The sequence below is a fragment of the Athene noctua genome, chromosome 25 (genome assembly GCF_965140245.1).
Source record: "Athene noctua chromosome 25, bAthNoc1.hap1.1, whole genome shotgun sequence".
Classification (NCBI taxonomy): Eukaryota; Metazoa; Chordata; class Aves; order Strigiformes; family Strigidae; genus Athene; species Athene noctua.
The window spans coordinates 238,876-265,696 of NC_134061.1; the positions used below are offsets into that span (position 1 = coordinate 238,876).

Here is a 26,821-nt window from a genome sequence, read left to right on the forward strand (position 1 = left end):
GTCTGTTGGGTAGTTCTGCAGCTTTAGGCAAAAAAAAAACCCCAACCCCAAACCCTAACACACCACTGCCCCAAAACCAGCTGTTTCCTGATATTTGTGCAAACTTTTTCCAGTCAGAGGTGAACTCTCCCATTCTTGTTCAAAGTTGAAAGCATTAAATACCAAAACATACAAGAAAATACAACAAACAGCATGTGCTGACCTCCAAACACCACTGGCAGGAAAGCAGCAATCTTTTGGTTCATGATACAAAATGCATTTTCTTCCCACAGAAATGGCCACCGTTAAGGAACAGCTATGGATGAGCTTGTTTTAAAAACACATCTATACAGAAATGCCTATGTTCACCTGCTGTACTGGACAGCTTAAAACAGCAGTCACCCAAGAGTCACTCTCATTTCAGTATGACATGGAGTAGTTTTTAAGACTCAGAGACATCAGTCCTGTTTCTTCCTCGTGTGCAGGTAAGCGTCATTAGATTCTGGTGATGCAGATGTAATCCAGCCAAAAAGTCTCATGTAGTCCTCCTTTTTGAAGTTATGAAATACTTAAATTCAGGACAGAAGTGCAAAATTATGCAAGGAGAAAACAACTAGAATTAGTCTGACTAGTAAGGTGCTGCCTCCAAAGCAGCAGAGTCACACAGCGTGGCCCACTCCGACGCGCCGCGCAGACACCCCGTGCCCTGGTCATTGCCAAGGCGTCAGCCACAATAAGGCACAGAAAAAAGAAAGCTGCAACCTGAGGGCAGCAGAGTCCACGTTCCTAAGGCCAAGTGTGTTACTATCTTTGCATGAGAGATGGAAGTCTTACCCAGAAAACACCGAGCCTCCTGTTTAAAGCGCAGATTAAGAAGTCATCCCAGAAGTTTGTCTCCCTGTGACTTGCCTTTGTGGTGGAACATGCTACACCCAAAAGCTCCGCCAACCTGTCCCTGTCATGGCAGGCGGTGGTACGATGGGCGAGGTAGCGTGGCATTCCCCCGGCAGTCCACGTACTGGTAGTCTTCAAAAGCCAACTGCTCTGAATGACACAGGTACGTGCAGGTCAGGGTACCCCTGCAAGGCAAAATGAGACCAGAACCGCACTCGTGATTGTCCCACATGAGACTTCTCACGATGTAAAGGTCCCATGGCGAGCTCCCACTGCCATCCGAGTTTGTCCCTATTACGTAGCCCCTGAACACAACAGTCAGGAGACCCTCAGCAAATTTCATGTGTTGGAGAGGGAAAGCATCTTTCAGACTGCATTAAAGGAAACTTTTACAAGATCAGTACCATCGCAGCAGGTGCTTTGGCCATTCTAGAAGCCCATTGAGACCTCCTACCTCAGCACAACACTCCTGTGCCATTTCACCATTTACTTGTTCCCAAAGTGCCAGTGCAAGTCACAGTGGGTGGCTGTTCGAGGAGTCAGTGAAACTACAGGACATGTGTTTCAGTCACTATCCTGTGCTATCCAAGAGCTGTTTGCATCAAGTAGTTTCTCCTAATGCTATGCAATCCATCGGTGGGTAATACCAGCAGGAGGAGGTGTGGTGCAGAACAGTGTAAAGATGACTGGAATCATCTTCAGCTTCTGGCTAACAGGGAGCTGGTAGGTAGAGAGAGCAAAGGTCCTGTCAGCCCACAGCATCAGCCGAGGAGGACAAGGTTGCCTTAACGGCCAGAGCCATTCTCCACTCTGTCCAAAACCTTTACTGTGCTTTGAGTAGCCTGGGGCTTCTCTGCATACTTCACCTGTTTAAACTTCACATCACTCAGCACTTTTCCTAATACTCACAGTCCTCTTCCAGACGCAGCAGGTGAAGCCCTGGCTTTAGATAAGCACAAGAGGCCCTGCTGCAAAAGCAGTTCCTCCTTCCTGAAGAAATCACGGACTCACTGACAACAGTCTGCAGATGGTGAACCTAGAGGCCCATCCTGCACGAGCAGGCTCACCACTAGAGCCTGCAGGGACATCTCTAGTGGGCACAGGCCACAAGGAGACAATCTCTGCTGCTGTTTTCTGAAGTGGCTTAAACTCAGCTAATGAAAACCACTCTTCTTTCATGGCTGCGTGAAGGTGTTCCAGCACTGCCACACCTTGTAAGAGCTTCCATCTCACACACTCGGTTTAGCTCTAACTCAGACCACAACAGTAACAACCTGACCCAGCAGGAGTTGTATTAAAAAAACTGCAGTTGTGCTCCTTCCCCCTTGGCAGAGAAGAACAGCCAACCTGCATTTGCTTTCCCAGCAGGGCCTGTTGTACTCTAAAACAGTCAAGCTGAGCACGGTCCTCTGGTCCAGCCCCTGAGCAGGAGCTGCCTCAGGCAGTGGAACCTGCAGAAGAGCCTGCTTTGTCCTCCCTTGCCCTCGCAGCTGCTGTCAGCACACCTGGAGGCAGTTATCCACACACCCAGACAGAGCTTGGGCGAATGAGTCTGCCCCCAACACCACGAGGCAAGAAGGCATAACTGAACCAGTCTGTGCTCCTAGCTCTAGACCAAGCTCTTACTTCCCAAGAGCTACAATCAGTATTCCAGAAGGAAGTCTGCCAGGCCAGCTTGCCTGAAGCAACAGGGACAGCTGGAGCAGTCAGTAAGCCTGAATCCAGGGACTTCTCAGGGCAGCAGCAGCTTTGGAGAGCTATCTCTTCCTCACACCTCGGCACACCTAGGTGGGCAACAGCACATTCACACTGTAGGCAGCCCTGGCCTTGAAGAACAGAGACTGCAGACCTTCCTGACTGGAGCTGAGAAACAGTGTAGGTGACACAGATGTTAGTTACAGCTCTGAACCAAGCACCACTTACTGTATGTGCAGCAGAACATTGTGAACTTTTACTTTTGTCCAGGTGCAAATGTTACTAGAAGAGAAAAGAGAAGAGTTTACTTCATGAGAGCTGCCTGTACCATGCGTCTCCTGTCCTCAGTGATTCCTCTGCTTCCCCAGCAGTATCTACACCAGTAAAACATGGTTTTGCTGTGACTCCAGCTGTGGATCTAGCAAGCACAGGCACCGCCCTGTCTGCACAGAAGCTTTGGTTGCTATGAACTTCACACAGTTTGCTGGTCCCTTGCAGAGAAAGGCAGTTTGTACAAGGTTCCTTTAGCTGCTCACAAATGGAGCATTTAAAGTTGACAACCTAGACATCAAATTGGTATCATCATTTATCAGAAAGTATGGGAAACAGCATTGCTGAGCCAACACTTAAGCAGAGAATACCAATAAACAGCAAAGAAAGTCAGTTTAAAATGGACGTGCCAGGCTTATACCCAGATCAGCTCCACGTGTGAAACTGGAAAGGACACATTCACTCAGCTCTGCTCTACGGGCAGCGCCAGCACAAGAAATCAAGTCGTGAAAAGCCTATAAGCATTAATGCTACTTACTAACCAAGGGAAGAAATCTTCAAGAATTACTCACTAGGTGTTGTCGTCCACTATCCTACTGACCACCATATAAAAGATCTGCAAATACAAACAGAAGAGAAAGCAGGAAGTACACAAGAACTACAGTTAGTCTGTGTGCAATTCAGAGAGCTGAAACAGGGACAACTGGACTCTCATTAGGACTCTGAACCTGAATTTCAAGGTTTAGCCTAACAATTGTTTTTAAGAATAGGTAAGAAAATAGAATCAGAAATTGTATCTAAAAAGGCCTTAAAAAGGTCATCTAGGCCACAAACCTGACCTTTACATCAAAAATGGATCAGCTGCGCTCACGCTGCTCCCAGCAGGGTTCTGCCTAACTTGTTTTTAAGCTTGCCATCATTTTAAGCCAGGCATAAACCCAGCCCACTACCCGAAGAGCAGACAGATGTTCCTTGCTCAGGAATGCATTAGCTTCACACTCAGCAACACAGAAATTTTTACAACACCCCTCCCCAAAGCAAGATGTGGGGTGCTGGCCGTGGGAAAGCTTTGAGCAACGCGCAGGCAGATGACAGTCGGCCAAGCATACAATAACTCCCTGTCTGGGACGTCCATATCAGTTTAGAAGAAAATGCAACAAACTGCAGAGCTCACCTGGCCGCTCTGCAAAGGGCTCATATTCAGCAGGGTTTTCATGGTGCTCTTCCCTACCACTAGGGACTGGTGCAAAACCTCTATGTCTAGCTGCACAACAGCGACGGGGTAGAAGTTGTTATTAGTTATGTTCAGCACGTTCTAGAGAGAAACAAAAAAAACAACCCCAAAATACAAATCACCTTGCAGCAGGGCCATTCCTTCCCATTGCAAAGCTACTTTAAACATACCCCTGCTACGACCTCACAGCCAAACTGGCAGCATCATCCCTTTCCAACCCTCAGACGTCCACCCTGCCAGGCCACAAAGGCATGTACGCTGCAGTGTCTTCCATGACGGTCAAAGGGAGACAACCAAGCAGCTCAAGGGTGTAAGAGAGAAAGGATTCCCAGAATTAGTCACTGTACTTCTCCTATACAGGCCCTGGGCCACTGCGTGCAACCTGCCCACTGGTAGCCAGGCCAGCCGCGCTGCTGCCGCGGTAACGCACTCCGGACATCGACTGCCAGCAGCCAGAGCTGGTGGGAATGCTGAGGCTCACGTCAGGCAGCAGCCGGTAGCTCGCCTACATGTGGAGTGACCCTGAGGATAGCAGGGAGCCCTTCAGATCCACCGTGAGCTGAGCACTTACCGTCATGTTGAGGTATATACTGGTGGTGGTGGCATTAAAGCCAACGGAGGAGGCATTCAGCCCTGCAGGCAGCACAGTGATGGAGCGAGGAAACAGGAAGAAAATACTGAGAGATGTTGTCAGCAGGCAGGTTATCACAGCAAGACATACATAGAGTTTCCTACAAAACAGCACCAGGGCCACAATCATTCTCTTGGTCAGAGGCAAGCACCTGCAGTTCTGCTCCAGCTCAGAGGGAGGAGATAATAAAAGCTTGGGTGCCAGAAACAGATGGGTTTGTGCAGAACCATTTGCCAGCTACCAGGTCACAGCAGAAGCAGGGTCAAGCCCCACACACTGACATGGTGCATGACAGTACAAAATGCTGGAGAACCCCCAACAGCTGCATGCAGACTGTTCAACATCTGCTATTGCTGAAAATACGCAGTGAACACCAAACTTGCTACAGGACAGAGCACAAAACACCCAGAGGACCGAGACTTTCCTTCATACACAGAAGAAACATTCAAAAGATGAGAAAAGGGGAAAACTTAACAGGACTTACGTTCGTCTAGGCTTCAGCCTCTGGTCACCATATGGAATCAGAGCCACCAGCTGCTTCTCTTGCTCTGAAAGAGGTGGCAGCAGATCAGAGACCGCACTAAGCACACAAGTAGATAAAGCAAATTGTATTTCAGGACCCTGCACAGCAGCCAGTGTCCCTCTGCACTCGCTTCACAGGTGATGCCATCCGAAGGCAAGTGTGATGCAGCTAAACCTTCAGTTTGAGCATTTCCCATCTCTGGGCAGAAACGAAAAACTCCCCAGGGGCTCCAGGGTGGGCTTTGAGCAATCACCCAGAAACAGCACCTGCCTTCCCACTCCATCCTCCCCCAACGGAGGCAGCCCCCAGAAGTCACCAGTGAGCTGGAGGTACCAAGACAGATGTTCCCAGACAGGATGCAATAAAGACCAACTGGTTCAGTCAAGGTCTTCAGGCAAGAAAGCATAAATCAACCCCAGCGGCTCAAGCAGCACTGACAGCACACAGAAACACCACCCACCCCCAGGGATCCTTCCTGTTCCCTGACACGTTGGGCAGTTGACGTAGCTTCGACGTGCAGTGCCCACGCAGGACGTGGCAGAGTCACTGATACTGGCGTAATCCCTGATTTCATCTTCATCATCCAGTTGCCTGGGTAAGATCAGTTTGTCTTCACTCTCCTTTTGGACAGGTGTTTTCCAGGACAGCGACAGTTTTCCACCCATGGTTCAAAGAAGAATTCTCACTAGGTGTCCAACACAAAAACACATTAGCAAAACTGTTTCTGTGAACCAGCCTCCAAGGACAGCACCATTAGCATTTGTAGTAGAGCCCAAGCATCCTAATGTTTAGCAAGTTTCTTAAAGCACAGCTCTGAAGTTGCTTTAAAAGCTCAGTTACTGCAAGTAACTCATTCTTTTAAAGATTCAATCTTCTAGACACCCTGCTTGCAGGAGTGTTTGAGAACACCAGATAGCTTAACAGATTCTTCGTTATCTCACAGTATTTGGTAAGACAGGGGAACGCTGACTCCAAGCTCCTGAAGGTTTTGAGGTGACAACATAGCGCGGAACTGCCAAGTTCCTGACTGGTCATTATTCACCTGCACCCAGCAGGTGACTCACCTGAACACCAAGGTGTTAGTAACAGTAGCCTGACCAAGGTCAAACAGTGCACAGCAGAATCTAAAACCAGGCAAACCAGACTATCTTTAGATTCTATTACTTTATTTTTAAAAGTTAAAAATACAGATTAACTCGTTTTCCCAGGCCTCTGGCAATCAGAAATTTGTACATCAGCTCCCAGTAATCCTCCCAGCAGGATCAGCGATCCAAGCGGAGGAACAGCAGCCGTCTTTCACACAGGGACGCCGGTTGAAGGCGGTTTCCTACCTGTGGCAGTCGCTCCTCCGGGCAGTGCTGCGTCAGCAGCTCAGGTACCGGCAGGATGTTTATCTTTGATAAACAGCAGCGTCTACGTTTGCCGAGGACCCGGAGGCTCCGCACGAACAACCCTCGGGGCTCCGCTGTCAGACACGGCGGGGTCACAACGCCGGCGGCGGGGATCCACCACGGCCGCGCTGCGGGCAGGGCGCCGGCAGCTCCGCCGTCTCTCCTGGCCGACAAGGAGGCGCCGGGGTCTCGCGGCAGCGGCGGAGGCCGAGGGGCTGCCCCGGCTGCGGGATCCTGCTGCCGCTGCCGGGAGGCTCCGGGTAACGCGTCCCGCGGCCTCCGGCGGCCGGGCGGAACGGAGATGCCCGAAGGCTCCGGGATCCGCTGACGCAGGCCGGGCCTCGCTGCGCGGTACCGCACGGCCCCTCCCCGGCCTCCCGAGGGCCCCAGGCAGTGAAGTTTACCCCCCGCCGCCTCCACCGAGCACCGCGTTACCGGCCCCGGCCCCGCACCCCCCCGGGCACTGCCCGGCCCCCCGCCACCCCCCCCAACCCCGCTTACCGGGCGCCCGCCGCGGGCAGCGCCGAGCCCGAGGCGGAACCGAAAGCGCCGCGGGGCGGCACCGCACCGGCCGGGGGCGGGCGGAACCGGGGCGGGGCGGGGCGGCCCTCAGGGCGCCGCTGGACGGGAAGGGGCGGCCCAGACCCCCCCCCCGGCGCCGCGGGACGGGAAGGGGCGGCCCGGACCCCCCCCCCGGCGCCGCGGGACGGGAAGGGGCGGCCCGGACCCCCCCCCCCGGCGCCGCGGGACGGGAAGGGGCGGCCCGGACCCCCCCCCCCGGCGCCGCGGGACGGGAAGGGGCGGCCCGGACCCCCCCCCCCGGCGCCGCGGGACGGGAAGGGGCGGCCCCGGACCCCCTGTGAGCAGCCCGAGGGAGAAAGTTTCAGTGGAATGACGAGAAAAGGGTCGTCCCGGTGCTCCCGGTCGTCCCCCTCCTCCCCCCGCAGCACAGGTGACGTTAAACCGCTCCCCCCAAGTAAGACACAGAGATCATGTCAGCGCTCTAGAATATATTATAAATTATACCATGCATCCATTAACAAAATATACAAAGCCAACAGAGATATCTCTATCTTAAGCCTGAGCATACATTGTCTAAACCCTAGTAAAAAGTAACCTAAGGAAAACAGCAATTCACACTTCACATTTCAATCTGCAGCGAAGTGTTCCTCAAACAGTTTAGTGTTCTGTTAATTTATGTAACACATGAACATTCTAAGTACGAAGGTACACACTGAAAGAACACGCGTCCTGCTGGGCCTCCCAGATCAGAGCAGATCACCTCAGCGCTCGGAAACGTCAGGGGCTGCTGCCCTCCCTCCTCCTCATTCTAGAGCAGGCATAAGCCAAGAGGTACTCACAGCAGGACGACTAGGCCGAGGTGGGGAAAAACACAGTGGCTTCAAGTTAAAGATCTTTACCTGGTCCACAGCAGACAGCTGTACTGGTGTACAGAGATGGGAAACACTGCAAAATAGTTCTACTGTATTTCAAAATAAACATTTAAGAGTATATCTTCCACAATCTATAAAAATAGGTTTAAAACAAAAACGGTATGATACATTTTCTTCAATTATTTTAATGGTATCTTATCTCTAAGGGTATTAATGTCTTTTAAAAAATTACTACTACTGATCGCCTGGTCAGTCACAATACTTACACTGCTTCAGCTACATCGTGACAAAACAGGAACACCTTAGTTTGAAGCAGCAGTAATATAAAATATTTTAGGATCAATGGTCTCTTACTGCAGCAAGGAAAAAAGTTTGCTTTAAAGTAAGAACGTAGCCAACACTGCTGTCACCTTCAGAGGGACTGGACTCTGAAAAATTATCTATGGATACACCACTGCACAGCAGTGTATGTTGCTCGTTTCTCGTGATTCTTCAGAATCAAATCTCTCTCAGCACATTCAGAAGGGAATTCTTAGATTTCCAAATTAAATATGGGCATCTAAAGCAAAATCTTGAGGAAAAATTAATCCTACAGATGTGTCTATCGAAACACAGCAGCTAGAACCATCACAGGAGACTGTACACTTAAAACTGCTTAAATTAATCCATTTTTCAAACCATAACGTAAGTCACACAATCCCTACCTCAAGCACTCTTCCCATTCCTAAGCATTACCAGAATTTGTGCTCCAATTGGGGTCTGGGTTTCTACACATTCTTCTATGTGGTACTAACAGAGTAAGAGGTTTGCACTATACTGAAAACTGATAGTGGTCAAATTTTTAACATTGTTACAAAGAGCCTGTAAAGATTCTTAGTCCTTTCCTACCCTTAAACTCCATTTTTAACAAGGTATTTTATGTAGGCTATATTTTCCTGTTAGATGTTTTGCACTATTGTTACTAGAGCTGGTTCAATCGCTGATGGTAAATTCACTCTCCTGCTTCATTCAGCTACAAGAAACAACGACTCTCCCGGTATTCATCAGTTTAACGCCTGGTGACACTTTCAGGCTTTTCAAGAGTTGTTTCATGGTTCAAGATGGCTTTTGTGTATGAGCAACCTTTTTCTTCCAAGAATAATTTGTAAGGTTTTAGTCTGTTATATTACTATCATGCATCGGACAAATCAGTTACTAAATTATATCAGAAGAAACAACTTGCTAGTTGTAGGCATCTCTTGTAAATTAGGCAAGACTACAGTTTACAGCAGCATTTTACATTGGTTCCTATTCCAAAACTTGTTAGAAGTCAAGAAAACAAGTTTTGAGCTGCCTAAAAAAAAAAAAAAATCCTTACATGCAATAAAAGGGGAAGTTCTCATCTGGGTGGAAATTTAAGCAATTCTACAGGATTCCCTGACAGAAGGATTCAGTATGAAATTAGAGACTCAAAGGCTCCTCATTTAACAATGAGGTCCAAATAACAGTTGAAATTCTGGTCTCCAACTCATAAGATGCTGTGACAATCACTGTTTGACGTTTCCATGAGGAAAAAAAGTCAAAAGCTCAAAGAAAAGCCAAAGTTTTAGTCACACCCCCAAACAGAAAGCAGCTGAGGAGCAGCCTGCTACTGCTGCAGTGTTCAGCGGGGACAAATCCTCCCCTCCACCAGGAAGATTCAGCACCTGCTGCTGTACCAGTCACTGTTACTGATCTGAAGCAACTCAGTTACCACTTGAACCATGTTATTGTTGTGTTTCTTCAGCAGCCGTAGGTTTAACTGCCTGTCACAGAATCCCATCTCACACAGACTGGACAGAAGAGTGGCAGTGTGCTCCTCTGTCGCCACAGGCTGCTGAAAACAGAAGGCAGTAAGATAAGGCATGAAAAGATGAACTTTCTGCTACGTGAAGCAGTGGTCCTGCATTTAACTGGAATACAGTTGAGGCGCAGAGGCCCTTTTGTCCACAATTAAGCTGTTTATGTTCACTTTCAGTGGTGAATTACTACTCCTATATGACACCAAGACATGCCATGGATTTCCCCATCCGCTGGTCAAGCGGCGTCCCTCAAAGCATGCCATCAGACTTAACATTTCACTGTGCCACGAAGCCCTGTGCAGAGTACTGATACATTTAAAAAACATACACCTACAATTTCAGGTTGACATTCTATGAAACTCGTAGCACACAAGACAGACATTTACCTGTTCTACAGTGGGTGGTCCAGCAAACAATGCTTTGTAGGCAGAAGCGGCAACCGACAAAGCTCCTTTAACCAGTTCTCCTGCAATGCTGCTTCCTTGAGGGTATCTGCAGAGAAGTCAGGGATTACTTTACTGTCAATAAAGCCACGTGTTTGCTCCACATGAAATGCAAGTCTCTCCCTGTTGATGTGCCAACTGAGATTTAGTTTTTGTGGAGACAACAACCTTTGACCCTTTTTCAGCAGCTGAGCTATGTAGGAAGCTCATGCCTTTTTCTTGATTAAATTGTGGTTGTATGCTCAGGTGCGTTAGTCTGCTTTCCATAACGTAACCTTTTATCAAGGATTAAGTATTCTCGCTCAGAAGAGCACATCTATACATGAAAGCTATGCACTGTGACATATCCATTCGGGTCAGAGTAACTTCTGTTTACCAGTTCTGAAGTCACTTAATATTCTGCTCAATGTTTTGTCTCATTCCTCCAGTCTCAGTATCTTAAGATGCTTAAACTTTGCAGCCAAATTAAACAATCCCTATTTTAAGAATCCTGAGATTTTCCAGAAAAAAAAAGAAACCACAGAATTTAAAGATTCAGTTTGAGCTCTTCATACACTTTTGCTTGCCAAGTCTTCACCCTTCATATTCAGGTCTAAATAGAAACTGAGATCTTATGAAAATGTAGCATTATATAATTCAGCATGTGTTTCTTTCAAGACAGGCCTTTCTCCAAAAGTGACTACATCAAATCTGTAAGCCAGTGCTTTTTCCCAGGTGCCCAATTCAGCAGTACTCAGTTTAAAACAGTATTCATGAAGTCACAGCTTCAGCTTCATTACCTTGGGTATTCTGAGCACTTCTGTTTACTACTTAGAAATCCAGAAGATCCTGGTCTGTGACTGTCTTCACCACTGGGTTCTGGAAGAGGAAGAAAAAATTATCAACATGTCCAGTTAATGAGAGCTGAAGAAATGCTACATGTACATAAATGGAAATGAATGGGGTTCAGTCCAAAATGAATACTTTTGAGTTTAGTTATCCAGACACAAACTAGGTATATAGGATTCTCACTGTAGTCAAAAGAATTTCAGAAGTCATCTGGCCAATTAGTCAGTGGGTGTTTCCTCTAACACAGAATGAACTGCTGTCTGAGCTCCCAGTGACTGTCACAGCTTAAGTACAGAGCTCATTCATTCCAGAGCAAGGCAATTTTCCAGATGTCTACAAATACTTCTGAGTACTCTCCTACCATTTCTTAAGAGCCAATTATTTCTTTATTCAAATCTTCTGTGTAGTAAAATTTCAACACCTAGAGAAAAAACAATCACTCCTTGGTATGCTTCTGCTCTCCTCAAGGACAAGACACCAAATCCAGTACTAGGCACAAGGAGTAGGCAATAGCAACAGGATGCACCCTTCATCAAGCACTGTCCATACCTTCTCTTATTTGATTATGAGGACTAGAAGACACATTCTCTGAAGCAGATGGGCTTGGTTCTTGGAAGACACCATTCTGAAGAGATGCAAGATTCCTGAGAACATAAGGCAAAAAACCAAATTGCTTTTACTACTTTCACTCTGCATGTACGCACGTAGGTATGTCATGAACAACAGATAAAAGGAAAAGCTTCGCACGCTCCCCTCCTTCCCACTCTTGTACTCACCTCATCAGTGAGTACAGGCTTTAGGAAAAGTTGCAGGATTTAGGAAGTTTACTCCAGTACATGACAAAACTTTTGTTGCAACAACCTCAGTGTGGACACTGAGCTTGGGCCAACACCCTGCAGACCACAGCAACACCAACACAACCCTTTTGTTCCTGCCCGAGCAGCGTACCTTCGCGTCTGGGGCGAGGTGTCGGCGGCCTCTGGGGTCAGTGGCACCGCAGCCAGTGTTTGTGAGGTTGTCAGAGTATTGCTGACACGCTGAATCTCTGACTGGCTTCCCCCTTCCGGATTCTCTGGCCCTGTTTCAGGTTCTCCTGCCTTCTCCAAGCTGGGCTGAGACAGAGCTGAACTATACATGGACTCTCCTAAAGGACGGCTGGTGTCAAAGCACTCCGGGAGGATAATGATATAATCCTCTGATGAAGCAGAAGAGGCTTGGCTTTGAACATCATTATCATCATCTTCCTCATCAGAACTGCCGGTATCACTACAGGGACTTGCTCTCTCAGACAGGGCAAGGTCCCCTAATGGGGAAAAAAAGTGAAGTATTAACACTTGTCTATTTTGTATGGATAACTGCAGACAGTATGGTCCCAGATACGAGACAAGCCTTCAGGAACAACTGTAAACTTCTGCTGCTGGTATTAATGGTACCATTTCCTTTGTCGGGTGGGGGTGTGGTGTGAAAGAGTAACAGATCTTACTGCTAAGCCTGCGCAGATATGCTGCTGATGTACAGGTGCTGCTTATAACAAACAGGAATAAGAGCTCCACTGAGAATTAGACAGTAGTTTTCAGCTCCTAAATTACATGCACCAGAAACAGTTCTAGAGTACTGACTTCAACCTACATATACGAAATAGGGAAGCACCCACCATGCTTAACATATGAGCACTAATCTGAATACCTGATTGGAACATTTCTGCCTCAATTTCCCCTTTTTTTAAAGTAGCTGTTAAACTAGCTGCTTGTTCAGAGTACTGACACCAATTTTCTGACATAATGATGATTCTCTTGGTCTAATGAGAATCAATTTCCTAGAAGAGTGTCAGATCTTTTTACATCCGATTTTTTTTTTCTAGTTTTACTACAGTTTTACCTTAAATTTAAATCTATTTTAACTTACCACAACCATTTTCTGTCATTGCCCCCGACTGATGAATCTTTGCCTCCTTTTTGGAAGTGGAATTAGTTTTTATCCTAGGAGATTCTTCATTTATCATATTGCAACTGAAAGTGTCTTGAGATGTTTGTAAAGAGTCTAATAAAACAATAGTGAAAAACAATTACAGAGATGCCACCACCTGCAGCACAGGGCAAATTGTGGCCAAATATGTGACTGCAAAAAATGTAAAGCCAGAGAAGCCAGCTATAGACAGTACTTACTCTGGAGGATTTTCTTTTTCTGTGGGGGCTTATGGTCAGGTGCAGCATCCAGGGTTAGCGAGCGAATTACAGTTTCACAGACAAACTGAGTCCCGCTCATATCTTCTTCCCCCTCCTCCTGGTTCAGTGGATGTTCAGCTTTAACTTTCACTATGCAAGTATCTGCTGGAAAGCAGGCTTCCACCATTCCTTTGAAAAGGAAAGATAACAGATTATTTTAACACCACCACAAGGCAATGTAAGCATAAGAACAACTTTTTTAAGTTAGTCAAGGGTAGTATCAACTCTATCTGTTAATTCTTTTTTAAAATTGAAAGATTTTGGAATTAAATTCAAGTTGAATGTGAAAACGATTGAGAAGTATGTGGGCCACACCTGGAGTGTTTGAGTATAATCTAGTCTATAAAGGACAAATTGTTAATTCTCTCAACAATTCTAGTGGTCAGACAAATCAAGAGAAACGTTTGTATTTCTGAATTCTACACATATTAAGCTCCAATCTCTACCATCGGAGAGTAGCACCAGACTACAGGTTTATGAGCCAAAGAATTTTTTTTTTTTTTCCAAAGAAGGAAAAGAATTAGACTTCTTTTTAGACATCAAGTCTGCTGACTGCACAAAAGTGACAATATCCTCCTCCCCTCACCCCCAGGCTCCCCATGACTCTACTTACCAGGTACTGGTTTAAATCCACTCCCCTCATTCTCCTCCTCTATCTGACCTAAGCCAGGTTTCTCCAACAAGGGGCTATCACGTGGCAAAGGGGACATGCACGGGGTCATGTCTGAAAAACAAGGGTGCTAAGGTAATTGTCACTGAGTAGGAACCTTCCTTCCTCCAGGTGACAACGTTTTATCCTTTTTTTAAGGGACACTCTTCCAAGACTGAAAAAACACAGTTATCTTACAAGACAATTAGGTGAAATAAACAACTGGCTTTGTATTACACTGGCACTGGCTGAGCAAAGAAAGTGGCAGCCTTCTTCAGTATCTGGAATCTTATGGTCTTGGGGATATGAAGCTGAAAAGAAGCCAAGACAGAAAAACACAAAGGACAGCTGTCTGTGCTAAAGACACACACAGAACAGGAGAACCTTACCAACAGGAGTATTGTGTGGCACCCGCTCCAACTCCTGCACAATATTGATGTCCAACAGCTCAAAAGACAGCAAATCCTACAGAAAGAAACACCACAGTTCTCATCAGCAAACCCTGAAATGGAATCCTACACTGCACTTCCCAGCGCCAGAGCCCATTAACTTACAGGTAACTCAACTCTACTTTGTTAATTACTCTGCATGATCTCAGAGGGCCATTTTCCCATAACGTACATCCACATCACAGAATACAGCACACCAGCCAGGGCAGCAAGAGGCAAAGCCAAGTGCTCCCTTGTTAGGGGCCAGAGAAAGACCCAACTCTGCAACTCTTCTGATGTCTAACCCAAGGTGGGGTTTGTTTTAATCTCTACCTGAATTTCAGTGCTTTACCTGTGCCGTGAGGAGATCAACAGATGGGATATAAAATTCTCTCTCACTTGGCAGATTTTTGATCTTTAAAGGAATAGCTGGCAGAGGTATTTCAGCCTGCTCCATGATTTCACCCATCAGTTGAGTACCTGCTTCTGTCTTTAAGGAAGCATCCTGCAAAAGCAAAGAAATAATGTCTTGAGAAGCCCCTTAGGCAGGCAACAAATAAAATAACTACAGGAAATATACACAAGATTCAGGCTTTACAAGAACACAAGTAACTTAAGGGATTTAATTCAACTGATTTTAGCACCAAAAAGACAAGATCCAACACAAAGAGAAATCCTGCAGTGTCTGAGTTCAATCAAAGAACTAAACATAGAGCTGCTGACTGATAACTAATCCCATGCCTATCAAAAGGAATGCCCATTTTAAAACTTACAAATGCAATGAGTTGTGTATCTTTTCTATTAAAAATAAAAATTAAAGCAAACAACCAAAATAATTCCTTAGAAATCAATAGTTAGGGACACTACACCACTGCAGCAAACCATATACACTGCTCCTTCTACTCGGCAATTCAGAACTGCCCCAAATACCAGATGAGTTACTTGCCTGTTTGGTGCTGGAAGCTTTGTCCTTCTGACAGGAGTCAGAATCCTTCCAATTGCTTTCTAGATAGTCAGTAGCTGGGGAGGGATCCACAACAATACTGCACCAGATCCTGGGTCCAAACTGCTCCCCTCTGTGTGACAGTCTCCAGTGAGAGGTGTAAGTTCCTTCTATATTAGGAGCTACAAACTCAACTGAGACAGTTCCTACTTGTCCTGATGGAAGGGATGGCACTAACACATCTTTTTTTTCAGAAGAAGCCAAGGTCAGATTTCCCCACATAAGTTTCAGCTGAAATACACATCAGAAAAAAAACAAATTAACTTCACAAACTTCTCTGCAAACTGTAGACAGTACGGAGTACTTAAAAGTTCCTCTGCTGAAAGGCCTTGTAGATACTAGGCATGGAGAAGAGAGGCTGCTAGTAAACATGCTCACATTCGTCACCTTCACCACAAAGTAATAAAAATCCCTGTCTTTCACCATGAACGCAGCCACTCACAGAAGAAAGGCTTTTTGGAGTCAGAAAAGCAACACACCTGTTGCAAACAAGGTTGAACTGCAGCATTACAGCAGCACGGGAAGACACACTCAGTGATGTTAACCTTGACTGCCTTCCTCCTGGAGTCTGCAGTTGTCAAGAGTACCCAGAGAGCTTATTGCCCCAGAACTCCCAGCCTGTGAATTCTCAGGCCAAATGAAATCCTAAACAGGTTCCGACAGAATTCAGATTCCTCATGCATGTACGTAACATTTAACAGCAAAGGCAAGATACCTTTGTGTCTGAGCTCCATTCCACATTGCCAGTATTCTTCATTCGCCAGTGTTTGATAAATTTTGTTCCTGGTTGCAAGTGAGTCCCATCTGGCAAGTTCTCATCCACAAACACCGCACTTAGTGTTGGGACAATTGCTTGGAAGGGTTGACTAGGATTCCTTGGATTGGGGGGAAGAAACAAACAAATACATAAAAAAAAAAAAAAAAAAAAAAAAAAAACTGAGGAAGTCATTCAGCTGCTAATTCACTGGCTAAAACCAGCGAAAGACAATTTCCTTCTATCTCTAGAAGTGTTTCAAAATTCTAACATTTTATCTGCTGTTTTCAACTTAAGTCTAAACACCACACAGCAGTGGCTTTCTTTTGCTTAAAGAAAAAAAGAAACACAAAGTAAGATTTGCTTATTTTGAAGAGTATTATTATAATTACAGAACTCAAGTTTAACAGAAAAGTTCACTGTTCTCTTGATTTAATTTAGTCTCCCAGCACTTCAGGCTGTGTGTGCTATTCTGTTAGAGAACGAAGTCATTACCTTCATGATGTTGAATCAAAAAGAATGTGCTATAGTCTAAGCACTAGTATCTTTTATTTGACCTTACAAGCAAAGGGGCTCAAAACTAGATTTAACCCAAAGCTTTGCTGTTAATTTGGGTACAGAGAGGACTGGTGAAGCAGCTCATATGCACGCCAACTTTAAAAGATCTAAAAAAAAAGTTCCTAAATTACATTGGTTTTGTTCCTCTAATAAGCTTGTTCAGCAAAAGAAAGCAAAGATAGTTATTTCAAGCTATCAAGCTATTAATGTTAATCAATCCCACAAGTGTAATTGATTAACATTAATTCTGACCTTTAAATGCCCTGAATGGAAGGGATGAATAGAAGAACCTAAACCAAAACATGTTTTACACCTGTACATCCATAAAAGCAAAGGGAATGGAAAATGTAAAGTGTTGCCTGCAAAGGCTGCTGTCTAATGATCCTCAGCCTTAGATAACATAAAAAGAAAAAAGAGCACTGAACAAACACACAGAATGTACTTGACTTTATGCAGACACTTAATATATCAGGACGATACACTTTTTTAAAACTGGCAGTAACATTAATTTACACTGCATGTGCATGCATGCATATATACATAATCCTAGGCATTCCCCTTCCTCCTAAATCTGTAAATTCTTGGTAATAACCATCAGTTACTTTTTTTCTTCTCCTACTCTCCTCCCAAGTAGAAACACTTCACCTTGCAAATTCCCTTCAGACAAAATTCTCACAGGGTCCAATGACAAACGATACTTTAAATTAGCAATTTCATAACCTTCCTTCTGTTACTTTAACTTGGTCTCATCATGACAAGTCAGATGGCACAATAACAAATGCTCAGCTAACAACATCTCTTACAGGAAGGTATTAGGTTGAAGACTCTCAGATTTCAGAGTAGGTGAGCCACTAGTTTCCAGTACATGGACAGAGTTCCACAGATGAATTTTCCTGTGCAATTTCAGCTGCTTTTTGAGTTCTCGGACCTCTGCCTTTCGCTGTTTCTTCTCTGCTCGTAATCTTTGCTTTTCTGCCTTCAGAAATCTTTTGTCCATCTGTTTCTGGAGCCTGCAGAGAGAATAAGCCACCTTGTTACAATACATTAAACTGATCAGAATTTAGTTTTAGCCAACATGGTCTCAGTCTCAAAGGGAAGACATTAGGAAACATCTCGTGTCTAGACTGGATCCCTCATGTTTTTAGAGGAACATCTTCATGGCTGCTTGTGAAGGTATTTTGAACTGTCTCAGTGAAAGAGCAAACCTACATGCAGATTAGTATGCTCAAAGTAAATTAGTATGCTCAAAGGAAGAGCAAGGTCTCAAAGTTTACTATTCACCTATGACATGAAATTGTCTTTTTTAATTTGTTATTAAAAAAGCTGGAAGATTCATGACTTAGGCCATTTAAGCATAGAGCTATTTTTAGCTACTCGCAATAAAGTTTGAGTGTCATTTCTTGTTATCTCCAAATCCAAAATAAAACCTGAACATCAACCTGATATAGATGTTTCCACTTTGCTATCGGGATAACCTTGACAGGTTCTGACAGGTGCCACCATTTACCTAACTTGCTCCAGAGTAGCAGGCAGGGGAGATGAAAACTCTGCAAGGCTGTAATTCTCAGCAATACATAGAACAGGTCTTCGGAGCTTTAACAAGACGTGATTAGGGTCGTGGGCATATGTTCCTGCTTCACACTGCTCACAGATATTGTAGGCTGGACAAAGGCTGCAAAGCAGAAAAGGCAAAAGGTTACTAAAAGGCAGACAAAGATTAATGCACTGGAAAAATACACTGAAGGATAATTAACCCGTACATTTCTGCAGAGAAACAACTCCCTATCATACCACCATTATAAGCAATGCCCAAGTGAAGCAGAAGCTGGCTCTCTCACTCACATATCAATATTTGGAGCCACCTGGAATATCTAGATCAGTTATCTCTTCTTGCCAAAACTGCAACACAGTTCACACTTCCTTCCTGAAGACACACTGCAAAAACCTGATGCTTCCTTTAGCACAAGTGACTAACAATTGTTGCTATAAATGATAAAACATTATACTGAAATCCAGTGCCAGAAACAGAATACTTATGAAAATACAGAGGATAAGTCAACTGAAGTATTCGGGGATGCAAAGCAGATTGGTCCTGCAGGAACAGGACTGGTAAAAAAAAAAAAACCTGCCACCTCCTGCCAGCAAGAAAAATAAGCATCCAAAGGAAAACTCCTGTTGTCATTCCATTCACTGCTGCTGCCTAGCTCTAAAGTACGTACTTTTACAGCAATTGCCTCACTGAATTAAAAACCTTACTTCTGACACTCATAAAAACCTATTTCTTATTATTAAACTGACAACAGCAAGATCATTAGAAAATGCATGACCTGCCTTAGTCCCACTGACTGTCAGAACTAAAGGACTACTATAGACTGCTGGTTGTAAGGTTTGCTTTTTTGTTTACTTACCCGAACAAAACATTTTCCTTTATAATTACTTCATGTTACACACAAAGAGCATTTGAGAATATAGCAAGTGTGATAAACTTCTCTCACTTTAACAATCATGTTTCCTTAAACTAGTACTGATCTTGCTCTTTCGCAGGTAAGGTCTAGCCGCCACAGCAGAGAGCACACAGCATGCTACAGAAGTCTACAGCACCAAGACAGCTTCCCAGACTTGTTCACAGGCCCTACCTGTTGGGTTCCCCACACTCCCATCTCTCACGATATTCTACCTGCACTGGTAGCGAACTCCAACAATTCGGGCCTGGCAGTTGCAGCAGGAGATCAGCCAGTCGCACTGGTTGCCATTCCCTGACTGGCTCTCTGAAGTTGGAGGTGCTGCTGTAATAGAGCTCTCAGAAAAATCTGGAGGCTGACTCTGATGAACAAGCTTCTCGTGCAGCTTCTGCTCCAGTTTCTCAACAGTTTCCTTAACTATTTGTTCCCTGAACTGGAAAAAAATTAAAGCAGTCACGCACGAGACCCACCTACGCACCTTTAAAAGTTGGATTACACTGTCCCAAGTCTCCCAATCCATAATTCATAAAGCTGTTCAGAATTCACTTCCCATCCCCCTGGCACATTCCAGATGAAATTAAACAAGTATCACAATGCTCAATTTGTATTCTAGAAAATACTAGCCCATAGTTTTTAACAAGGCAAATTAAAATCATAAACTTGTGCTTACAGTACTGAGGTGGTTCTTCATAAGCCTGCGCTAAGGGAAAGAAATTCATCTCCGAGACAATTAACACAACTCCCAGCAGACCCCTCTGGAGGCTCTGTCATTAAGTTGTCATTTTGTCCACCAGGGATGTTTGAAATACAACCATTAAGGTCCCCTATTTTTAGTTTAATTAAGAGGTGGCAAAGGAAGGGAGACTCTATAGAGAAAAAGCTTAAAGACAAACGCATATACTACTGTACACGGTACCTTTTAGTTTCAACAACTCATTAGCTAATTAATCCTTAGCATTCATACTTAACTGCTTCTCAGTGATGTTTATTAGCTGTTCAAAACAAGTTAACACCCACATTACATCAACCTATAGGTTATACTCAGTAGTCTCTGGAAAGTATTTTCTTAAACTGAACAATCAAGAAAAGCAAGGTCATCAAATGCGATGCTTCAAATCTCAGGAAACCTTAAGCATTACCCTACTGACACTGATCAAATGAGTCTCTAACAGCAACACTGCTTCATGCTCTCTCCCTCAGGATGAGGGCCCTGAAGTTCCTACGACATCTGAAGTGTGATAAGGATGCTATCATGGCAGCTACTTATACTACACTCCAACCAATCAAGTGCATAAACCAAGCAATACACTTTTCACAACAAGTAGCTTGTATCAAACTTTTTAAGGTAACACCTACACCATACAGTCATAGTTAAGACATCTACTTTCCTGGTCACAAGTACCAAGAGTAACTGTGATCAGATATACACAGTTAGGCACCAGAGGTATCCTTTCCACCCAGAGCCTTACGCATTCTTTTAAGAACACTAAAATGCAGAAGAAAATACGCTTACTGTTTCCAAGTAGCTAGTAAACCATTCTGGAGGATTTTCATCTGTTCTTCCTGTTCTAGTCGGATTTAACTTTTGCTGGGGGGGGGGGGGAAAACAAACCATAAAAATAAGTCACAGACCTTAAGTAAGCAAAGCTGCAAGAAAACCTCAATAAAACAAGTTTCAAAGAGCTGTCGTCTCAAACATCTTCACAAAATAAAACATTTCCAGTGCTTCAGAAAACAGCAGAAAAGCAATACAAGGAAGCCACTGACATTTTCCTAAAAGGTTTCTGCCTTATTAGAATTTGAGTGTAATTACACATCAAAGCCAAAGAAATCAGGTCAACCAGAAGTTACTAGATGGCAATTAGGGCTTCAGGAGATCATTTGCTTTATCAAAATACTTAAGAACGGTCAACATGAAAAAATATTTCTAAATGCAGCATCAAAATAACCTCTTGAAGACATTCAAACAATTTTGCGAGCTTCAATGGGTGCAGGTAGCTGAAAATGAAGATCAGCATCTGAACTTAGAGGTTTTATGTACGTGCAAAGATGACAATCAGTCTATAAAGTAAATTACATTTACGAATTCTTTGTTGTAATGAATATATAATCCAGCTCTGCATCCTACCTGAATTGTCAACTCCTTTTCATTTTTTAAGTCTTCTTCTAACCCCTGAGCTAGCATGGAATAGTGCAAAAGAGGTTTCTTCCCATCTTTAAGAAGTGCCAACTTTTCTGTCACAGTTTTTTCATGTAGTTGCAAAGAACAAGAATACGAAGTTTCTTTCAGAGAAGAGTTTTCTTCATACACATTCATCTGAAGTTGATTTCCTTGTTTAACTGCAATCTAAATAAACAGTACTTACACACACCGTATTTACACCACTTACAACCAGCATACAAAATCCTATAAAAATACAGCACTACACTGGAGAAGCTGGAGAAAGACTAACACACAAAAAGAAAGACTGAGTGAAATGCCAAGGAACAGTCAGCTGATAACTATTCCAACTCTCTTAAAGGCTACCAATATGCTTATTAAAAAGTTTATTATAAACAAAAGTATGATCATGCAGATATTCTACAGGAATTTTTTAATCTACAATAAAGCTGTTCACATGAGCCAGTAAACAATAGATATTCTGTTCATGAAGTTACACTAAATGTTAATTTATTATTCTTTTCAAATTATCAATTTGAAATTCAGACCATGAACTAAAAGTTCTGAAAGCATTAATATTGTACAACTGAAATTGAAAGGAATGCAATGCTTACTTTGTCTAAGTAAAATTAACTGCTTATAACATAACTAAGCACTGACACTAATTAGAGTTTTCATGTTGTACTGCATGGCAATAGTCTCTGTGGCAAGATTTTTAAAGGGACCCCATTAGAGCCCAGTATCTCCAAAGATGGGATTAGCGTTTAAGGTGTGAGAAAGCCTGTCATTTAACCAATGCATGGGCTGCTCCTGGGCCTGAACCACAACTGCCTATTCAACTAGTTCAGACAAATCACAATTAGCCTAGATGAAAAATAATTGTAGCAACACATTCAAGCTAGTGTCCAAAGCTAGAAAACTGAGCTATTCTGATTGCCATGGGCCAGGTAATGCTGGGTTTTCCCTCAGCTACACCAATTTTCATTGGAGAAGAATGTATTGAAAAAAGTCAAAGAGAGCATTTACCTTCAGAGCTTCTTCATATTCCTCTAAAGAAAAAGGGAAAGAAATGTGAATTTTCCCTGTCTCAAACAACAGATGTAAGTTTAGCACACAGTATTTAGGGACCCTTACATCAAGGAGTGTCTCCCATACCTTCTGCAAAATCTTTTAAAATAGCACTACTGAAAGAAGTTGTATGTACGGTAACAAGCAAATGTGTTCTCACCAACTAGAGACTTAACATTCCATTAATTTAGTCATTTCCAATTTGTTCCTATGGATCAAAAACTCCTTCCTCTGGGAAGAATTTGGTGCCCAATCATATATAAAATCCAAAAATCAGAAAGCAAGCATTCTCAACTGATTCTCCAGAAACATGAAGAACAGTTGGGGTCTGTTTACTGATTTCACTTCAGTAAAGTAGCAGCTCACCTTTGCTATTCACAGAGACCTGCAAAGAGAAATAACAGTGAGTAATAGCCATGAATATATTTTTGTAATCGTCTTAAAATTAACACACTTTCATAATAGCTGTACTTTTACTCAGAGTTTTCAAAATACCACTCCTCCAGATATCTGTTATGGCTGCCATGTTTAATCATTAATCAATGTTGTGGTGTTCTGAGCAGACCGTGTTCTTTATCAGATTTGCACAGCAAGGTCTCCGCCACCTCCCAGCACCCAGAGCAAGCATGGTCTCATTTACTGGAAGTAAACTGGCGCCAGTACCACTGGGTTTGCTATACAAGTACACAGAGGTTGGTTGCTTTTAATGCCTGCAACAGAACAGTTAAGCATTTCAGATACAAGCTAAGCCTGTCTTCTACAGGTGCTCATTTATTAATTTTGCACATAGAAGTTACTAATACAAGAAGCTATTTAATCACGACAGCATTGCATGATTCTGACCAATGTTTATTAGTATTTGATAAACATCTTTAACAGATGCTTCTATATATTTTTGTAGATACATGCTGGAAAATAAGGGGAGAATCTTTCCCTGGAATGTTGCTGGAAGCATCTTGACATTCCCCAAGGGAAAAAAACCCCAACCAAACACAAAGATCCCCATTCCAGCAATTTAGTAGAGCTAAAAACCAACAAGTGGAACACAGAGTTTGCAAAAGTTATGTTCTGTTTGAGAGCTACATTCTACTCTAAATCTCCAGATAAACAGAAAGAATATGAGAGGGTGAGGTTATGCCAAGCAGGAAGTTACTCAACAAGGGCAACTAGAAATAACCAATTTGTTTTCCGAGTCAGTAATCTGCTTGGAGATTACAGCATTTGCATAAAACAAGCAGAGGATTTGAGTACACCAGATCACTGAAGGGAACATATGCTAATGACAGGGGACCTACATTTTTCAAAGGAAGGAGTGCAGATTGAAGAGGCAGGGCTTTACCGTGGCTGCAAACACAAATAGTTACAACTACCTTATTCTCATAAAATGAAAAATAAAAGAGCCCCTGATCAGAGGCATCTCCCTCAGAGCACAGAACTGCTGGTTTCTTCTATGGGGTGAGAAAATGAAAGACAGTAGCTTCTAAAAAAATATTTTAAACTCAGCATGCTACCTTAAGAGCAAAACCACAAGACTAACAGCTGCTTTCTTATCAAAGGGGCAAAAAAAGTCACCTCTGATCTGCATAACAGACACTTTTGAAGGACCCGCTACAAAGTATCAAGTGACAGAAAGGTTCACACCAGTCATCCTGGTAGACCTGTGGGGAGGGTGGGGTGCCAGGTATTTTACCTCATCATTATCCTCATCAATGTATTTGATCTGAATGTTGTCCAGGTCAAAGGAAACTTTAACCTGTAAGAAAAAGAGAACACAAAACAACACAGCACTACTGATGTTTGCAGTTAATCATGATTATTAATGTAGAAAAATGTTTTAACCCTTCTGCCCCTCCCTTCAATTTCTCAGTTTAAATAAACACTGTCTTACAAAGTCCATTCTTCCAGAGCTGAACAACTCTCCACACTGCCTTGCCTCCAACCTTCTACTAACCTTCTATGAGAAGAAAAAATTAATTTCTTTCATGTTTCACCTTACCTAGTTAATGTTTACCCAAAAATAAATAATAACAAGAACCCTTTCCATTATAAGAAGACTAACTCAGGGTTAGTGAACTCAGTCATGGTAAACACTGCAATATACGAAGGCTGAAGCCAACAATCACCAAATGCTTTTACGTTAAAAACCACCAGGAAGACAGTTCACAAAACCATTTTTCCAGAAACCTATTTGTGTTTTGAGAAACTTGGATTAATTCAACTACTAAAGAGAGCGAAATATCTCATTCTGCTACTCACTGGTTGATGCAGTGTACATGTGAACATATAAACCGTTGCAGGGATCATAATTAGGAGAATAAAGCTGAGCATCTATTTCATATTTTGCATTAATAGGGCAGAACAAGGAGCATCAAATAAGCCATGGATGAAGGCAGGTGCTTCCCTATGTTGAATAACATTCTTTGAAGCTCACATGCATTTTTATATCATTTACCTACACAAGCTGCATTTTTCTTGACAGAAACTCTGAAAAACTGACACATCTGAGACACGTTCTGTTTGCCTGGACCTAAAAGAAGAACACTAGCAGTCTCAGAAGACAGCAGATGGCTGGGACTTACATAGCACCAGAGCCCAGTGACATAGCTACATGCATTCTGCAATGACTGTGCCACAGGCAGATTCTTCCAGTGATACGTCCCAAATTAATTTTGCAACTGCAGCAAGAGAACCAACTCAGCTTGTGAAGAAGAAACTGTGGTCTGTATCTACATTGGTCCCCTGCATACCATCTATATACCACAGATTGGTCCCCTAAAACTCAAGCTAGAACCAGCATCAGTTTATCCCTTATACACACCAGACGTGTTTAATGATACATTAAAACAGCAAAGACATAGCTTAACTGATACTACCTTAAAAGAGTGATTCACACAACATAGTGCAGACACCCAGTGGTACTACCATGGTTAGAGAAACATCGTAATAGAACACCACACCTTGAACAAACACACCCTCATTCTCAGACTACTTCAGATTTAAGGACAACACCATGCCTACAGAGCAATCTGCTTCCAGCTTTGATGCAGGATTCTGACTAGTTCAGACATTCCCGCACGGTTTACTTGCCACCAAGTATTTTAAGCCTGAACTCACGCCTTTTCTAGAAAACTGAAATACGAATGAAAATGATGCAGTTCAAACTTTGAGTTACAGGAGAATACCTTATATAAAGTACTGACAGAAACAAAATACTCTTACAATGCAGCTTTGAGAGTAAACAAAAAAACCAGAACAGTTACTACAGAATAAAAAAAATTAATCAGCACAGCTTCATCATAACCAAGAGAATCCTTACTACACAATTTCAACCTCAGCCAAAAGAGGAATTTTCACTAAATAGCACTGGAAATAAACATCCAAACAAAAACTCTTCAATATACCAAGTGCACGACATACAGACCTTCATAAGCAACTGCCTGTGCCTGCATGGCCCACTAGCAACAACAATTACATCCAAAACAGCACACACAAACCACCAGAAAGCAAGAAACCAAGATTGTGTTAGTGACCCAGTACACCAGACAGCACAGGTAAATCTTCAGGGAAGTGTTCTATAGGCAACAGAAGAGTGTCACTTCAACACATCTACTACAACGAGTAGAAGGAGAGGAACAGAGTGTACTTTAGAGGGGTACAATGCCAAACCCAAGTATTCATAACTCTGGAGAAGAGCAAAGCACAAAGCTGAGGCCACCTGCTCACACAGAAAAACAAGCGACCCGTGAACTTTATTCAAAACAGGCTTCTCGCAGCCCCTTAAGTATATAACAGGAGTAAAAGCTCCAGCTAACTCTACAAGAAAAAACTAACACTACAGCAGCATAAAACACCAGATTTAACAGCCTGCGAAATCAGAAGCCGCGAGTAGAGGTGCTGGGCCCTCGGAGAGGTGTTTCCGCCCCCGGCGCCTGACCGAGACTCCCCACGGCGGCAGCACCGCTGCCCCGCGGCGGGGCGGGACGCGCAGCCCTCACCATGGCCTCCACGTCCGCCCACGTCGTGTGCGCCGAGTCGGACACGAGGAAGCTCTGCGTCTCCCCGCAGCAGGTAACGCGGATGTTCACCTGCGGCTCCATGCCGCGCTCCTCAGGCGGCGAGCGAAGCCCCAGTAGACGGCCCGACGGCCCTAACATGGCGGATCGAGGGCGACCAGCCCCCCATCCTCCGCGCGATACTATTGGCGGTTCCGCCCGCCACTCATGCTCATCACCGCTCTGGTTGGCCGGGGCCAGGCGCCGCAGAACCACAACAACAAACAGAGCCGGGCAGCGCGCAGGCGGCGGGGCGGGCCGCCGTCAGCAGACACGCACTTCCGGTGCTCCCGCAGTACACCGCGCCAGGCCTGCGCATGCCGCGAGGAGCCGTGCGGCGGGGTCACGCGGCAGCGGCA

At 44.0% G+C, this 26,821-nt stretch overlaps 2 protein-coding genes across 10 annotated transcripts; both read right to left on the reverse strand.

The window, feature by feature from the left end:
- Nucleotides 1–113: 113 nt before the first annotated feature.
- On the reverse strand, nt 114–7,196 carry TMEM106A (transmembrane protein 106A). 5 transcript variants are annotated; one of them, XR_012635183.1, is made up of 9 exons: nt 6,558–7,025; nt 5,687–5,911; nt 5,188–5,251; nt 4,644–4,803; nt 4,013–4,153; nt 3,411–3,454; nt 2,797–2,850; nt 814–1,058; nt 114–527 (listed from the first exon to the last, which is right to left on the reverse strand). XR_012635183.1 is itself a non-coding variant. In XM_074927003.1 (9 exons), exons 3-9 carry the CDS (start codon nt 5,889–5,891, stop codon nt 938–940), a joined length of 789 nt encoding a protein of 262 aa, XP_074783104.1. In that variant the 5' UTR covers nt 5,892–5,911; nt 6,558–6,691; nt 7,119–7,196; the 3' UTR covers nt 114–937. The 5 variants fall into 5 exon arrangements, 4 of the variants coding, with proteins under 4 accessions (XP_074783104.1, XP_074783103.1, XP_074783102.1 ...); XM_074927003.1 differs by adding an exon at nt 7,119–7,196 and having other exon boundaries at nt 114–1,058; nt 6,558–6,691; XM_074927002.1 differs by adding an exon at nt 7,119–7,140 and having other exon boundaries at nt 114–1,058; nt 6,558–6,780.
- Nucleotides 7,197–7,612: 416 nt separating this feature from the next.
- Nucleotides 7,613–26,629, reverse strand: NBR1 (NBR1 autophagy cargo receptor). Of its 5 annotated transcripts, none has more exons than XM_074926418.1 (21): nt 26,406–26,629; nt 24,101–24,163; nt 22,777–22,795; nt 22,369–22,424; nt 21,310–21,528; nt 20,695–20,769; nt 19,397–19,614; nt 18,227–18,391; nt 17,523–17,729; nt 16,123–16,282; nt 15,351–15,638; nt 14,757–14,909; nt 14,366–14,441; nt 13,941–14,051; nt 13,268–13,456; nt 13,008–13,142; nt 12,051–12,405; nt 11,652–11,746; nt 11,054–11,132; nt 10,218–10,323; nt 7,613–9,863 (listed from the first exon to the last, which is right to left on the reverse strand). In XM_074926418.1, exons 1-21 carry the CDS (start codon nt 26,562–26,564, stop codon nt 9,690–9,692), a joined length of 3,102 nt encoding a protein of 1,033 aa, XP_074782519.1. In that variant the 5' UTR covers nt 26,565–26,629; the 3' UTR covers nt 7,613–9,689. The 5 variants fall into 5 exon arrangements, with proteins under 5 accessions (XP_074782519.1, XP_074782518.1, XP_074782520.1 ...); XM_074926417.1 differs by having other exon boundaries at nt 7,613–9,866; nt 26,406–26,627; XM_074926419.1 differs by having other exon boundaries at nt 7,613–9,866; nt 22,369–22,391; nt 26,406–26,625.
- Between the last annotated feature and the right edge of the window lie 192 nt (nt 26,630–26,821).